At 38.0% G+C, this 16,109-nt stretch overlaps 2 protein-coding genes across 5 annotated transcripts in view; one reads left to right on the top strand and one right to left on the bottom strand.

The window, feature by feature from the left end:
• Positions 1 to 15,650, top strand: part of NT5E (5'-nucleotidase ecto) — a 31,470-nt gene extending 15,820 nt beyond the window's left edge. Inside the window, exons 3-10 of one of the 2 annotated variants that reach the window (XM_039343074.1) lie at positions 2,058 to 2,246; positions 6,444 to 6,641; positions 7,421 to 7,575; positions 9,529 to 9,637; positions 11,635 to 11,784; positions 13,091 to 13,291; positions 15,087 to 15,155; positions 15,265 to 15,650. In XM_039343074.1, coding sequence (XP_039199008.1) covers positions 2,058 to 2,246; positions 6,444 to 6,641; positions 7,421 to 7,575; positions 9,529 to 9,637; positions 11,635 to 11,784; positions 13,091 to 13,291; positions 15,087 to 15,155; positions 15,265 to 15,326 — 1,133 coding nt within the window. In that variant the 3' untranslated portion in view covers positions 15,327 to 15,650. Of the gene's footprint in view, positions 1 to 2,057; positions 2,247 to 6,443; positions 6,642 to 7,420; positions 7,576 to 9,528; positions 9,638 to 11,634; positions 11,785 to 13,090; positions 13,292 to 15,086 lie in introns of both variants that reach the window. The other variant, XM_039343073.1, reaches the window with a different exon arrangement.
• Positions 15,607 to 16,109, bottom strand: part of SNX14 (sorting nexin 14) — a 38,259-nt gene continuing 37,756 nt past the window's right edge. For all 3 annotated transcript variants that reach the window (XM_039343061.1, XM_039343060.1, XM_039343062.1), the window contains one exon: positions 15,607 to 15,986. In XM_039343061.1, coding sequence (XP_039198995.1) covers positions 15,982 to 15,986 — 5 coding nt within the window. In that variant the 3' untranslated portion in view covers positions 15,607 to 15,981. The remainder of the gene's footprint in view (positions 15,987 to 16,109) is intronic.

A 16,109-nucleotide genomic window follows, 5' to 3' on the forward strand; every position in this document is an offset into this window, starting at 1 on the left:
CCATGTTAGTTTCTTTTGAGAGCTGTTATTTTTCTTCTTTATTGGTATTGTGCTAGACTGAGCTTTTATTATCTCACTTTTCAAAATTTCCCAAGCTTCTTGAGTTGTTTTCCCCTTGAGGATTCTCATCCATGAAATTCTTCCGAAGCTCTCTCTAAGTTTATTGAAATTAGCTCTCTTAAAATCCAAGGCTCTAGTTTGACTGTGTTCTATTGCTTATGCTTCCATAATATTGAATTCCAATATTGCATGATCACTTCCCCCCAAGGTTCCTCTGGCTTCAACACCTTCTATCATTTCATCTCTGTTAGTGAGGATTAGATCCAATATGGCTAATCCCCTAGTTTCCTTCTCTACATTTTAGGAGACAAAGTTGTCTGCTAGATTTGTCAGGAATCTGTTTGATCTTCCACTTGGTGCAGAGTTTGTCTCCCAGTTGATGTCAGAGTAATTAAAGTTCACCATTACTATTGTGATGTGCTTCCTACATACCTTAATTAGCTGACTAGCAAAAAGTTCATCTATTTCCTCTGTTTGGTTGAGTGGCCTATAGTATAGACCTATGACAATGTCATTCCCCCTCCCCTACTTTTATATTGACCCAAATGCATTCAAGACAGTTTTCATCATTGTTGTGCTCTATTTCTGTAGAGATGTAGTTATTTCTTATATAGAAAGCAACTCCACCTCCTCTTTTATTTGGTCTGTTTCTTTTTAAATAATTTAAATCCCTCTAGCTGTGTGTTCCATTTGTGGGTTTCATCCCACGTTTCCATAATGGCAACAATATCATACCTGCCCTCATTTACCTGAATTTCTAGTTCACCCTGTTTACTGTTCATACTTTGTGCATTGGTGTATAGACATTTGAGTCCTTTGTGACTGACCCTGTGTTTAATTTCTACATAACCTGTGTGGTGCCTGAATTCTCCTATTTTTTTACCACCTGTTGGTTAGTGCACTTTGTGTGGGACTCGCTATTAAAAGCTTGATTTTGCTTGACAGCAAGGTTGATATTCTTGTCCACATAATTAATCATAATTAAACCTATACCTGAATTTCCCTGCATGTATTCATCAATTCTACTTTATAAAATGTGACCATTTTCATCAAATGCAAGATAGGACCTCTAATCTAGAGACATTTTTGCAAGCCATGCAAGCCACCATATTGTTCACCACGTTTGTTCCATTAAGGAGGTACATGTGATGTACTACAGATTCATTTAAAGTTGATGTTTTCAAAAAGCACGCAGAAATTAATTTCCCATTGTCTCACATAATTTAAATATTGGTAATGGCATCACCTTATAGGAAAATACTTGGCTGCCAGCTGTTACAAAATCAGGTTTAAGCTAAACAGTTGCGATATACAAAGACAAAAACCTATCATTTTATGGGAGAGCACATATCCCCCTCCCGTTTAAGACTCTTGCCAAGTCAGTCCATGGGACTCTCCACTTCATCATTTTGTTTTGCCGAAAGGTCAGTCATATATGAATGCTCACAGAAAAAACACGAGATTAGATCTCACTTGTTTTATTTATACAGCTGCCCATCTCACACAAATGATTCTGAGTGGTTTACAAGATTAAAACCAACAATCTTACCAAACGATTGTTAACACCCAAAGAAACAATTGATCTCACTTATCATCCACAGCACTCTTCCTTCCTGCTAGTTTTAAGGTTGGCTGCCTTTGAACCTAGAGGGGGTAAACACTCATGAAGACTAACAGGCATTGAAAATCTGATTCTAATGAATGTATCTAGTTCTCTTTTAACATGGGTGGCCATTGACAAATCTGAAGACATTAAATGCTATAATTTTAACTATAGATGACATTCAACCATATTAAACATCTGAGACACTCTCCTCTTAAATTTACAAAACAATTCCAAGACGTGATGTTTACCTTGTTTGAAAGGAACTTCTTAAAAAATGAAGTACTAAGTGTAGCATAGATTTTATTGCTGGAATAGGGATTTTCATTGGTAAAACATGCTTTCTGAGTAAATAATGCAATAACAATATATATTTCCTCTTCTGGATTTTCAGGACCATATTTAGAGTTTCGAGATGAAGTTGAAGAATTGCAGAATCACGCAAACAAACTTACCACATTGGGTGTCAACAAAATCATTGCACTTGGTCACTCTGGTTTTTCTGAGGACCAACGCATTGCTCGGAAAGTTAAAGGTGTGGATGTTGTGGTTGGGGGACATACGAACACATTTCTTTATACAGGTATGTTATTCCTTCACAAAATAGGATTTTTATATAACTTAGCAATTAGAGTGCCAAGTGTTTTACCAACCACCTAAGGAAGTCAGTATGTATTTAAATGATCTGTATAAATATCACTTGCTTATATAAATAGAAAAGTTTGGACAACTATAATCCTAAGTAAATTTACTAATAAATCTGGTATGAATCCCTCCTTTCTATTGGTTTGAGTAGTATATAGAGAGAAAGATCATGAGATATATAAGGGCATATTTTATAAATTCAGCTTGGTGTATAGTTTACTTTTAAGTTTGTTAGGCATTAGAGCTTTAATATGGTCTCAGGAAGTTCATTGGTTTTAGTTTGCTAAGGGATACCAAAATGTTGGAACTTGGCCTAATATTCCTTGCTTTTTCTGTCTTCCCTTAATTTTTTTTCTTGTATTCATGTCTTATCTTTGTTCTAGAATATATTTGTCAATATAAATTTCCTCTTCTGTTTGTTTCCCCCTGCTACAATGTTACACCTCTTGATAGAAATGCTCAGTGTGTGTGGCAAACTTTTCTGCATCTGAAACGTTTAAGGGTTCTGAAGGAGAACAGGTAGTTCTTGACTTGACCATATGTTTCATGATCATTCAAAGTTATTATAATAGTGCTCAAAAATGTGATTTATGAACACTCTTCACACTTCACAACAGTTGCAGAGTCACTGAGGTGACATGATCTAGGTTCGGGTGTTGGCAGACCCTGCTGTTCCACCAGGTGTGGGGTTAGGGCAAGAGCAGGGTGGGATGAAAGTGTGGGCACATGCATGAAGAGTGGATGGGTGGCAGTTTTATTCTATTTCTAGCTTTATTTATACTGGTTTCATACTGTTTTTTTTTTTTTTTTGCTATATTATTCTCTGTAAGCCACCTGGAGTTGTTTTTAAGATGGGCAGCTATAACACACATGTGAACATGCTAATGTCTTACTTTATATGTACGCAGCTTGTTTAGCAAATTTGGCCTGTGGAATAGTCACTTCCTTGTGGTTTTACTTGGCTCTTGCCATTGTCTGGAATTGAGCCTGGCCTCTGGTTTCTCCCAGTTGAAACATATTATTTATATACTCCAAAATTGCTGACTTTTCTAGAAAACCCAGCTACTAAAATATCCACTTATCTTTTATCACAGAAACTGATGTCCATTAATGCAGACAACTTCATCTGAGTATATCTTAGAACCTATTTCAATAATCTGAGTTGGATTTTCTTTTTTGAAAGGTAGCTGAATAACAGCATCATTTACTCTTTGAGGTTTTTTTTTTGTGCTATTCATAAATGCCTTCTGGAGCTGTCGAAAAGTGTAGTTTTGTGGCAAATAGGAATGTTTGTCCCAGGAGGCAGAAAGAAGCATTCATGATAGGAAGTGGCTGGCTGGCTGGCTGACTAGAGAGGAAATTAAAAAAAAAATGTTGTCAGAAGGTTTTTCCAGGACACTCATCAGTGTTTTGATAATTCTTTCAGCTTGGATAAATACTTCAGGCTGAAATATTTGTTGATTTATTTTTCAGTCTCAAAATAATCTAGCACCTTTAGAAAATACAATAAAACCGTTGGTGATCAGTTATATGTAGGTGTGGTATCGCTGAATAAGGCACATTAAAGGCCAATGGCAGCTAAAGAACTGGCAGCTGTGATTTCTCATTTTTGTGTTTATACATAATAATCTGGTTTGCATGTTCAATGTACATGTACACTGAGAGTTTCTGCACCTGAGACAAATTCCTTGGGTTTCCAATTACATGTAGCCAAATAAAGAATTCTATTCTATTCTATTCTATTCTATTCTACTCTACTCTACTCTACTCTACTCTACTCTACTCTACTCTACTCTATTTTGTTTTGGAATATTGTTTTGGAACATGGAGGAAATCTTATTTCCTCCATGTTCCAGTTTTTCAAAGTCAGGATCCAAAACATAAGACTACATATTCTGTTTCTGCATGAAGATTTTTCAGTATTGATTTCCTCCAGCTACTCTTTTACTTCCAAGGATCAGGAATGTAATGTGGAATGTGACATGGTTCAGGAGGATTCCTTTTGGCCTTGCCTTTAAGGTTCCTAAAATGGCTCAAGAGCTTCAAAATACAAATGGATATAAAGCCTCGGGTGAGGCAGTAATCTGGATCTGAGAGGAAAAGAGAAGAGATGATTAAGAGCATGTGTCGGCCCAGATCTGGAATATGCCATTATGTTCCTAAATCACCGACTTCTTTCTTCTCGGATCTCATTACAGCCACGGAGCTGCTTAAAGGATTTACTGCCAGGAATTCTTAAGCACTGCTGTACACCTTAAACCATTTTTCCTCCTAATAAATAAACTCTTCAGTCTTAGTGCCAGTCAACAACTAGGATTACTAATAGAAATTATGTTTTTAGGTAAAGAGTTGGCAAGCAAAGGAGAAGTTGTAATGTCAGGAGACAAAAGACAGATACACCAGCGCAGCTGGAAGAGGGACTAATTTACTCATGCTTGCTCTTTAAGGCTCTCAGAGATAGGGCTTTAAAGCAAATGATTCTTTTGATCCCATTCGATTCTTCCACATTCACTATAATCAAGTTATATTGCCCAATAAAAGTGATAGGCTGCCTGGCAGTAGCAGTTTATGCCTCATGGCCTCAACAGATGAGTCCGGATTGCTAGCCCCAACTGAGGAAGCTGAGTCAGTCCTTCTCCTTTCCCAGAAGTGACCTCCTTGATTTTCCAGCTGTCATGGTCAGCTGGAAAGCATGAGGGACGCTCCACCAGAGGTAGTTCTCCACCAGAGGTAGAAGATGGCTTTGAAAGGTTGGCTTGAACCAGTCTTCCCCTTTCACTTTCTCTCAGTCCTCAGCTTGGGCTTTCTCTTTACCAGACAAATGGCAATACAAATAGCCCTTGACTTACAACCACAACTGGGAGCAGAATTTCCCTTGGGAAGCAAGGGGGTTGCTATAGGAGTCACACCCGATTTTATGACCATTTTGCCAAGGTTGTTAAGCAAATCACTGCAGCTGTTAAGTGAATCGTGTCATCATTAAGCGAATCCAGCTTCCCCCATTGACTTCGCTTGTTGGAGGCTAGTTGGGATGATCACAAATGGCGATCACATGACCCCAGGATCTGTAATAATTGTAAGTACATGCCAGTTGCCAAACATTGGAATTTGGATCACATGACCATAGGAATGCTACAATGAACTTAAGTCTGGAGGACTGGTCCTAAACTACTTTTTTCAGTACTATCAAAACTTTGCTAAACAAATGATTGTAAGTTGAGGACTAGCTGTTAGCTAGTCATACTATGTCATTTGTTTTTAAAAAATATGAGCACCTATACACCTGGCTGAATTCTCAAAATTGTTTTTTATTTCAGTTGAACCTTTAATATGACACAATATTGTGCCAGAATTGAATCTGCCCATCCAGTCTCTCATTCAGAGTTTATTGCCGTGGGGGGAGGGGCGGGCTCTTGTTGGATCTGGTGACAGGCTTTCCTGGTGGTGGCCCCCTTTCTAGGAACAATCTTCCTGCAGACAGATTGTCCTCCTGGCATTTCATAAATAAGCCAAAGCGATGGTGCTTCACCTTCAATTTGACTTTTAGGTTTGTTTAAGCTATTATGTGTCTGTGAGGCTTTCAGCAATTTATTTAGGTTTTTAATAGGTAGGTTGTAGGTTTGTGTATGTGTGTCTCACCTAGCATCCTTCCTGCTAAGGATGGGCTATATAGATATTATAAATAAATAAGCAAGCATTCCAACAGCGTGATTTTCCAAAGTAGAGGCACTCTACTTTGCACAGAAAAAAAATCCCTCAATAACACTGACGTGATTCAAGGAAGTGGGGGAAATCCACTTGAGAAATAAATGATCTGTGCTTTGCTCTGCTTTTTACTCCAATTGCATTTGAGTCTAGAGAGCAGAGCTGAAAAATCTTGTTGCTCTGATCAGGAATGCCTTGGGGAGGCAGCTGAAGAAAGGTCCTTGGCTAGAGATTCATTTTGGAATCTGGAAAGGTTGGAAACGTACAGCATTAGTCAACCATTGATATTCTCTTTGGGATTGATTGACTTGAAAAAAATATATAATAAGTAAATAGGTCACTATTGTATTCATATGAAATCTCTGTCAATTTGTATGGTCTGTATTCAGAGTTCTGAAGACCATTCTTGCCCTGGTTCCTTTTTTTTTAGGAAGTCCACCTTCCACTGAAGTGGCAGCAGGTAATTACCCATTTATGGTGCAATCTGATGATGGACGTCAAGTGCCTGTTGTTCAGGCATATGCCTTTGGAAAATATCTTGGCTATTTGAATGTCATATTCGACGATAAAGGAAATGTAATCAAATCATCTGGAAATCCCATTTTGTTGAATAAGGATATTTCTGAAGGTATGGAATTGGGAATGGATGTGAAATGTTTTTAAGTATCAACTGGGTAAATATGATCTATCAAAACTTAATACTAATACTATTATGCCATTAGCCGCATAGATTGATTTTCTCCAGGAGAAGCGTGCTAAAAACCATCTGCATAATATCAACAAGATAGTTATGAGCAGTGCTTTAAAAAAAAAAAAAAAGGTGCCGGAACTCACATATGTCATACAACCCACCTTTGCCTACCCTACAAGGTTCCATCCAAAAAAGGTGCCAGAACTCCGTTCTGGGCATTCTATGAGAAAAAGAAATCCTGGTTATGAGTCTTTTTAAAAATATAAAATATAGTACAAGGCAGCATATACATACCATGTTTTCAAGGGATTTGTGGAAGAACAACCAAGGTTTTCCATGTTGTTTAATCTTGACAGCAACACACTGATTCTGCACCTTCACTAATACAGACACACACACACACACACACAGAGAGAGAGAGAGAGAGAGAGAGAGAGAGAGAGAGAGAGAGAGAGAGAGAGAGAGAGAGAGAGACAAACCATATATATTGCTAAACTGAGGAGATACAGTAATCAGAAGTAGAATTTATAGGGAAATCTGGGGGCTCAGTGTTTTTCAATGCTGCATCCAAAGCACTTGATATAATTACAATTATCAGACTTCCTCCATTGCTGCATTGCTCGGGAAATAAATGATGTGACATGGTTACCAACCTATTTTCATTAACACTTATAAATATAAACATAGCTATCTGGATTTTATTATTATTGTTTTAGATCAAGATATAAAAGCAGAAGTTAACAAAATGAAGATCCAGCTACATAATTATTCGTCACAAGAAATAGGGAAAACAATTGTTTACTTGAATGGAACGACTCAAGCCTGCCGCTTTCATGAGTGCAATTTGGGAAACTTAATTTGTGACGCTGTGGTAAGGAACTAACAAATTAGAATACAAATAACTGGTTCTGTACTTGATGATCTGAAACAGAATTAAAGGTGCATTGCTTAATGTGTGAGGTACACACCCTTAACGTTGAAATCAGGAACTTCCATTGTCTCAGGAAGACTATTAATGTGTAGAATTAATCCTGAAGTTTTATTCATGTACAGCAGTGTTTCTCAACCTTGACAATTTTAAGGCATGTGGACTTCAACTCCCAGAATTCCACAGCCAGCAATGCTGTTTTGGCCAACAGCTGCCAGTTTTTGTAGCTGCAGGGTGATGATGATAGATCGGGGAGCACAGGCCTTGCCTTAGAAACCCCTTATACTGTGTTTCCCGGAAAGTAAGGCCTACGCCAGCAATAAGCCCTAGCTTGATTTTTGGGGGTGGGCCTAATATAAGCCCTATCCCCAAAATAAGCCCTAGTTTTAGGGTGAGGCACACACCTAAAAAATCAAGCTAGGGTGGAGGTGGGGGCGTGGAGCTCCTCCACCCGCCCTGCACCCACTCCTTGCAGCCAGGACTTTCCTTACCAGCCCACTTCTTCTTCTGAGGCCTCTTCTGCAGCCAGGCCTGCATTTCTCAGTCACAGGGCATTCCAGAAGGTCTGTGCAACCAAGAACCAAGCTATGGATTCAATCCATAGCTCGGTTCTGCAAGACTTCAGCAGCCAAGCACCAAGCTATGGATTGAATCCATAGTTCGGTACTTGGTTGCTTATGCCTTCTGGAAAGGCCTGACTGCAAAATGCAGGCCCGAATGCAGCTGCAGAACTGTGGCCCCAGAACAAGTGGACTGGCTGGGTGGGGCTGTCAGTGCTGGAGGTGAGGTAAGGCTTACCCAGAAAATCAGACCTGGTGCCTCTTTTGGAGGCAAAAAAAATAAAATAAGATCTGGTTTTATTTTCAGGGAAACACGGTAGCTTGGCAAAACTTCTACCATGTCTGATTTTAGTTCCCTATCTTGTTTCAAGCCCTGCCTCTTCTTTCTTTAGATTGTGGATGCCCTACATTCTGATTTTTCTCCCTCACATCTTGTTTGGCTTGTCCTTCCTCTTCCTCCTTGCCAGCATCATTTCCAAAAGTCCCAACCAGTTACTTGTCTTCCTTCCTTCCTACTGCTGCTGCTGCTGCTGCTCTTCGTAGCAGCCCTAATTTCAGATCCTCCTCCCCCTGCTTTGTTGTCACACTCTCCATCCTGCCACTTTCTTACCTTACCACAAGCCTTGTCAGGTTGTGGTGCTTCTTCACCCAGTCTCACCATCTTTGTGCACAATTCTTGACAGGAATAACTAATGGCATGAACAATTTTATGTACCTAGAAATCGTATTGTGCTTAAAAAAAGATATGCTCAGCGTGCAGACAAAATGCAGTCAGTTGGGTGGCCCAACATAAACTAGCAGCTTCTCCCTCAGAGCCACAGTTTCTCTACAGCCATCCTCCTGCTTCAGGAGGTGTGGACCACCTTACCTTAAAACGGAGAATAATCTTTATCTCAGATGAGGAGCTGCTCAGGATAAAGATTTTTTTTCCTCAAAAAAAAAAAAAAAAAAAAAAAAATCAGTAAAGTTCCAGAAGCATTGTTAAAGGCAATCATTCTAAAATGAAGCTACTGCTGAAGAGCAACAAGCTAAACCCTCTCTATTCAATTTTATGTCTTTCTCAAAAAAAAAAAAAAAAAAAGAGCTCCCATTGTTATCAGTGGAGGCTCTTTGAAAATCACATTGTCAGACAGAAGGGGCCCTTTTGAGGAGGGGGTGCTGCAAGGAAGGAAGACTTGTAACAAAACTATTTTACTATAGGCTTGTTAGTGGAAAATAGCTATGCTGCTAGATATCATCGCAAGATTTCTAGTTTTGATACACTGATGTCCTTAAAGTTAAGTGAAAAGGATAGTGGAGGTTTAATTCACATTTTTTCCTTTGTGAATGTTTTTAGATTTACAATAATGTGAGACATCCAGATGATAATGAGTGGAATCATGTTTCCATGTGCATTGTAAATGGTGGTGGAATACGGTCACCCATTGATGAACGAGCCAATAATGGTATGTGTAATTTCAAGAGCATCTACACAATGCCACTTGAATTTCTCTTTGTTGTATGCCAATATTTAAATTTGGACTTGTATCCACTGTATTCAATTACTGTCATGCTTTTTTAAAAATTTGCCAGGCTGTGAAGGTTTAGCTCTTGACCTTATCATGTTTGAATATCCCATATTTAGTTTGGGTAAACATGCTGTCCAAAGCTACCATGATTATTGTCTGATGATGAAAATTAACAAATATCCCTCTTTTGCAGCTTCCTTTACAGAGAAAAAAATCCCCTTCTTTCATTAATATTTAAATACTATCAGATTGACTTTTAGAGAGCATCTTATTTATATGTTTCTATTAGTTTGCTGTAAACATCTTGTCCAACCCTCTGTGGCACTACTAGTTTTTCTCTTGAAACCTAATCATTTTTTTAAATGTTTTTATTCATAATACAATTAAAACAACAATGGACAAACTTGATATTCCAGAATGAATTTTCCTATCAGTTCCTATCATGGTACAAAAGTTTAATACATTGTTCTTAACCTCTATATAAGCCTCATCTTCTATACAATACAATTATATATACAATTATATGTACAGTTATATATATCTTTTAATTCTACCATTAACTTGAAGTCCGAGCAGTTCTCCTTAATTCATACCAACGGTAAAATTTGCCCCAGATTTCGAAGTATTCGTGTTCTGTCTTGTCTTTCATAATCATTGTAAGCCTGTCCATCTCAGCACGATAGAATTTTATGCAGGATCTCTTCTTCCGTTGGAGTTCCCTTATTCCTCCAATTTTGAGCAAAAACCAGTCTGGAAGCCGTTAAAATGTGTAGCATTAAATAAAGTACGCCTTTGTCATGCTTTTGCGTAGTTAAACCTAATAGAAAGAGTTCAGGTTTTGGTTCTACCACTTGCTCTAATATTTCTTCCAACCATACTTTAATCCTGTTCCAAAAATCACGAGCTCGCGTGCATTCCCACCACATATGATAGTAAATTCCATTTGTCAAATTATATTTCCAACATTTAGGGGAGACATTGGTACACATTTTAGCCAATCTTGTGGGTGGGAGATGCCATCTATAAAACATTTTGTAAAGGTTCTTTGTAAGAGGTGGCCAAAGTAAGCTTCTTGTTTCTTGCCCATAGTTCTTGCCAGATGTGCAGATCAAAATTAAGACCAAAGTCCTTGCTCCAATTCAACATAGTCATTTTTACTTGTTCCTCGTACATTGCCTGATCTAACAAATAGTGGTATAATTTTTTAATCATTTTATCCTCTGACCCCAATATTATTTTATCCAATTCTATTGGTTCTAATTTAATGCCTAATCATTTTTATGCACGTTGAAAAACATTGCTTACAGATTTTCAGATACTTTAAACTGCACATTATTATCTTTTTATTGTGTTTAACTTGTTCTTTAAATGTAATTTGCTTTTTATACTACAATGATGGCATGGGTAGAAATCACAGAAATAAAATTAACATTCCTACCCTTCATATGAATGGTGGTCTGCCACTTTTAGCCTAAGATGCAAACCAGATGCACATCTAAGCTGCAAACTAGATTGGAAGATAATTTAGCCTGTTGAGGTCACCTAGACAAGAAGTACAATTATAATATCTTTGTTGCAATGTTGCATTCGTAGAACCTTTCAAGTATGAAAACATTTCTTCCCTCCTTTCCATTAACTTCCCAGGAAACTAGGGAAGATCCCTTCTGAGATGCTTCCCAGACCCCTTTTTCTTCTGAGGGCTGAGATTCCTTTTGCATGATGGTTTTTCTAGTCCTTGGATCTTGCTCCTGTCTCCCAAGGTCATTCCTATAATATCATTAAAGATAAGGACTAGTCTCAGGTCTGGCAGGCAGTCTCATTGTGGGATAAGATTTGGCTGTCTTCTACTTAACCAATTTCACAATGCCTTAAAAATGAACAAAATTGTGCATAATATGACTTATTACTGTATACCAGTGTTGTGTTCTACTCAGGCACTATTACCTTGGAGGAACTGACAGCAGTATTGCCATTTGGAGGAACTTTCGACTTGCTACAGATCAAAGGTTCTGCTCTAAAACAAGCATTTGAGCACAGCGTTCACCGACATGGGGAAGGAATGGGTGAATTGCTACAGGTCTCAGGTTAGCTATCTTCATCGATTGCCAGCACTAAGTGCAAAAGTCTTCTTTTTATCAAGCATTAACAGTTCATTTTCTCTTGCTCCAAAACCCTGGGGAGAATGATTTATCTCCAGCAGGGGCATCGTTCTAGAGGTGTGCGTGTCACTAAGGAGCCAGCTAACAGGAAACAAGAATCTGCCTCAGATTTCCTGCTTAAATAGCATTGGATGTAAACAAAAACAAAATACTGGAGGCCCCATTACTCACCTTTCCCTATGTTGCTGCAGAACTGTTAGGGAGAGAGACGGGGGGGGGGAGGCACATAAGCTTCAAAGAAATTATGGTTGGGATTTTCATAGGGATGTGCATCAGAATAAGCTGAAGTCCAGATCCCAGGGCAGGCCAGGTGTAATTCAGCACAGATATTCATCTAGCCTTGGTAGAAGACATGAAAATCAATCCAAGCCATACAGTTGTGATCTACTTTAAACTCCTGTCCTAATTTCTTTCCCCGGAGCTGCATTGTGCTATAAAAACGGTATTGCTGCAGCCACATCCTAAACAAAATGTTTCACTATTTAAATGCTAGGATGAAGAGAAAAATGATTGTGAATGGCAGATCAGTTCTTAGCGTTACACCATTTTTGAATTGGAGGTGGACAAATGAGAAATATTTACTCATTCACCCCTTTATTTACTTAACTAAGGCCCACTTAACAATAGTAATCCATGGCAAAACAGCAATTGTAACTATTACCTCTGCACTCTTTTGTGATAAATTCTTATAAAGAGGAATTAGTCACTCCTGGTTTAAAAACTTTTTCAAAAACAAAAAATTACGCTGAAAAATTATGTTGTCTATTATTTTTCTATTTTGGTAGGGCAATTTTCTGTTTTGCAATTCTGCAGAAATATGTTTATTTTACTTCCTGCCCTAATTTCCATAAGCAGTAAAGCTAGAAATGCACATGCGTATTAGATGTAGGCCCTCCTGGCATGGTTTAAAAGAAAAGTGTGGGGGGGGGGAAGGAAAAGAAAATTGGAGGAGGGGAATTTCCTTTAACCATCACCATCGTCTTCTATGCCAATCTGGAACGGATACAAAGTGGTACCTTAGAATGAATTAAAAATAACTTCTCCCTTTCTGCTAGTACAAGTCTTTTGTAAGCAGGCTTGTATCCATGGTACTGTGAATCTGCTTTTACTATTTGTCTATTCCCAAAAGCCATGAATAACACAACCATTTATTAATATTTTTTAGAGATACAAACAAGAGATTTGCAAGAGATGGTACCTAAAACACTTGTGACTTGTGGTTTCTTAATAGGCATAAAAGTGGTGTATGATCTCTCCCGAAAGCCAGGAAGTAGGGTGCTCAGCTTAAACGTTCTTTGCACAGAGTGCAGAGTACCAACTTATGTTCCACTTGAAAAGGAAAAGACCTACAAATTGCTTTTACCTTCTTTCCTTGCTGCTGGTGGTGATGGATATCATATGCTAAAGGGAGATTCAAGTAATCACAGTAGCGGTAAGTATTAGCCTTTCTGGTGATTAGCAGATGGAATGTACTTAGAATGACTAAGTATGGAAGTACTGGAATTCATATCCCTGAAATGAATCCACATGACATAACTAAGGACAATATTGCTCTCATGCTACAATTTCTATGTCCCCCTTTTCAAACTGCAGCAGAAAAGATTTAATTCAGTTTGATTTGAACTATCATGCAAGAGAGAAAGTAGAAGTGCAAGTGGCATCACCATTTCCCTGTAAAACAAGATTTGAGATAAAAATACATAACTTGATCGAAGTGTCATTTTGATCAAAAGCCGTGGTAGTGTAGTGGTTAGAATGCGGTATTGCAGGCTAATTCTGCTGACTGCCAGCAGTTCAATCCTCTGGCTCAAGATTGACTCGGCCTTCTATCCTTCCGAGGTCAATAAAATGAGGATCTAGATTGTTGGGGGGCAATATCCTGACTCTTTAAGCTGCTTAGAGAGTGCTGTACAGCACTCGGAATGGTATATAAGTCTAAAGTGCTACTACTATTGCTATCATCTTTGTCTCTTTTACTTCCAAATAAAATAATCAAGCAGCATTTGTGTTCAAGCCATTAACACAGGTTTATTTATAAACTAGCTAGGGAAATCTACTTGATTTGTGTATCAAAAATGCAATTGGAGACTAGAAGGCCTGAAGTTTCTCTCTAAAGATTTCCACTGCTCTTCTACATCTAGTGGCAGGGTTGATGCTGCCTCCTTGTTGTGCAACAACAGCAAGAAACCTCTTCAGGCTTCCGACACTGTGTGTGTAGTTTATAAAGTCTAGGAATAGAAAGACAGAGAAATCTTTATATGCATAAGACCAACAAGGACAATGGCAGTCATTCAAAAAAATGCACACTAGCATTCAAACAGTCATTCTATACTCAACCATAAAAACACAACTCTAGCAGAGCTGCCTTGAATGAGATTGACTGCTATATAAAATTGATAAACTTTTGAGTATTTTCCATTTCAAATAGCCATAAATGAATCCTGTGCAGGTTTTGTTTTTTTTTTTTAAAAAAATATTAAAGTTAAAAGCCAGTGTTTTACAATGCTTAAAGCAGCGGTTCTCAACCTATGGGTCGCAACCCCATTTGGGGTCGATCGAACATTTTTCGGGGGTCGCCAAAGAAGGCGATCCGCCATTTTCTCCCCTCAGGGGGCGGCGCCGTGCATGCGCACCGCGCATGGGGGGCCCGCCCCCATGCGCGCCGCACTGCGCCTGCGCAGAACGTTTGTGTGACGGGGGTTGCCGTCACACAAACGTTGAGAACCGCTGGCCTAAAGTATCTGACTGACATTGGGGAGTGCCGGATTCAAATGCTTCCTCAGCTGTTGATTTCACAGCAGAGTACTGAGTGAATCAGTCACTATTCTCAAACTAATCTATTAAAAACTAGACTCCTGGGTGATATAAAATGAAGGTTGCACGGGAACAAAACCACCAGATATACTTGGCTACAGATTCCCTGGGCAAAGTACAAATGTGATTACTTTTCAAAAATGAAATTACTCCCTTTACACAGTGTGACCTCTATTTGTTATAAGAATAATGTAATAAGGATTCTAATCTTTGAAGATTGTCCTAGGGGTATACTATCATAGTAGAAGGCAAGGAGATGTGAGTTTATTGTATTGTACTAAGACAAGCAATTTAACAGCGCTGTGTCAAACAATTTCATTGTTTGAAATCTATTTAACACAGATAATTTATAGGCAGTTCATAATTGGATAATGTGGAATAATTAAGTTATTTAAATAATTTGTTTTAAACAGGTAATCTTGATATTTCCATTGTTGGTGACTACATCAAAAGAATGGGAAAGGTTTTTCCAGCAGTTGAAGGTCGTATGATATTTTCGGCAGGGACTTTATTCCAAGCACAACTTTTTTTGACCTGGGGATTATGCATTTCACTTTTATATTTCATTCTTTAATTTCAACCTTATTTCAGATTCTTTGGACTTCAGCTGCTCAACACTTAGTTCCTGCAGACTTTCAGAACCTGGCATGTAAATTCTTAATTGCTCTTGGACTAGTTGGAATCCTCTGAAATTCACTACATACAATATGTATATGATTTATGTATATAATGTGTATATATGTAGCATCTTTGATTTTTAAAAGCAATTTAAGTGATCCAAAAAAGCAAATAATTATCCTCATCACAAATGGCGGAAATATAAATCACAGATTTCCATTTGCATCTGAATAACAGCACAAAGCATGGCTGGAGAATTCCAATGAAGTTACTCATGAAAAGTGGCCGGTGACAGTAAATGGTGTTATGCAACAATTTCTGTAAAATCTGTTTAATAAAAAGAGCATTCTTTCATTTTTGATTTTGTACATGATCTTCAGTTAATGCAAAAGTCTTTATGAATGAAGTCTGAATAATCTTTCAAAGTTACATTCTGCGTTTTTTCTCAGCGAAAATTATTCAGAAGAATAAATAATGAAATTTTCCTGAGATTCAATAAACAATAGGCTTTAATCAATCTTTCTTGAGTAAAAGTTTTTGTTTTCTGAAATAAAGGTTAATTATATGTACAAACAAATATACAAGACTAAACAAATAACCTAGTCATTAAATTAGCACACAGCAGTCAACGGAGTTAATTCAGTATCTTGATCTGTATGTGATCTTGATAAGATAAGGGAACCATTCTTTTCAAACTGTGAAAAATAATGGGGGAGGAGGGGAGAGAAAATGTAACAGCCAATGAAAAGACCACCACTAATTAGTACAATAAATATAAGTAATAATAATAATACAGTGGTAACTTGGTATTCAACTGC

This window comes from Crotalus tigris, unplaced genomic scaffold (assembly GCF_016545835.1).
Source record: "Crotalus tigris isolate CLP2741 ecotype Arizona unplaced genomic scaffold, ASM1654583v1 scf7180000017833.3397121, whole genome shotgun sequence".
NCBI classification, from domain to species: domain Eukaryota; kingdom Metazoa; phylum Chordata; class Lepidosauria; order Squamata; family Viperidae; genus Crotalus; species Crotalus tigris.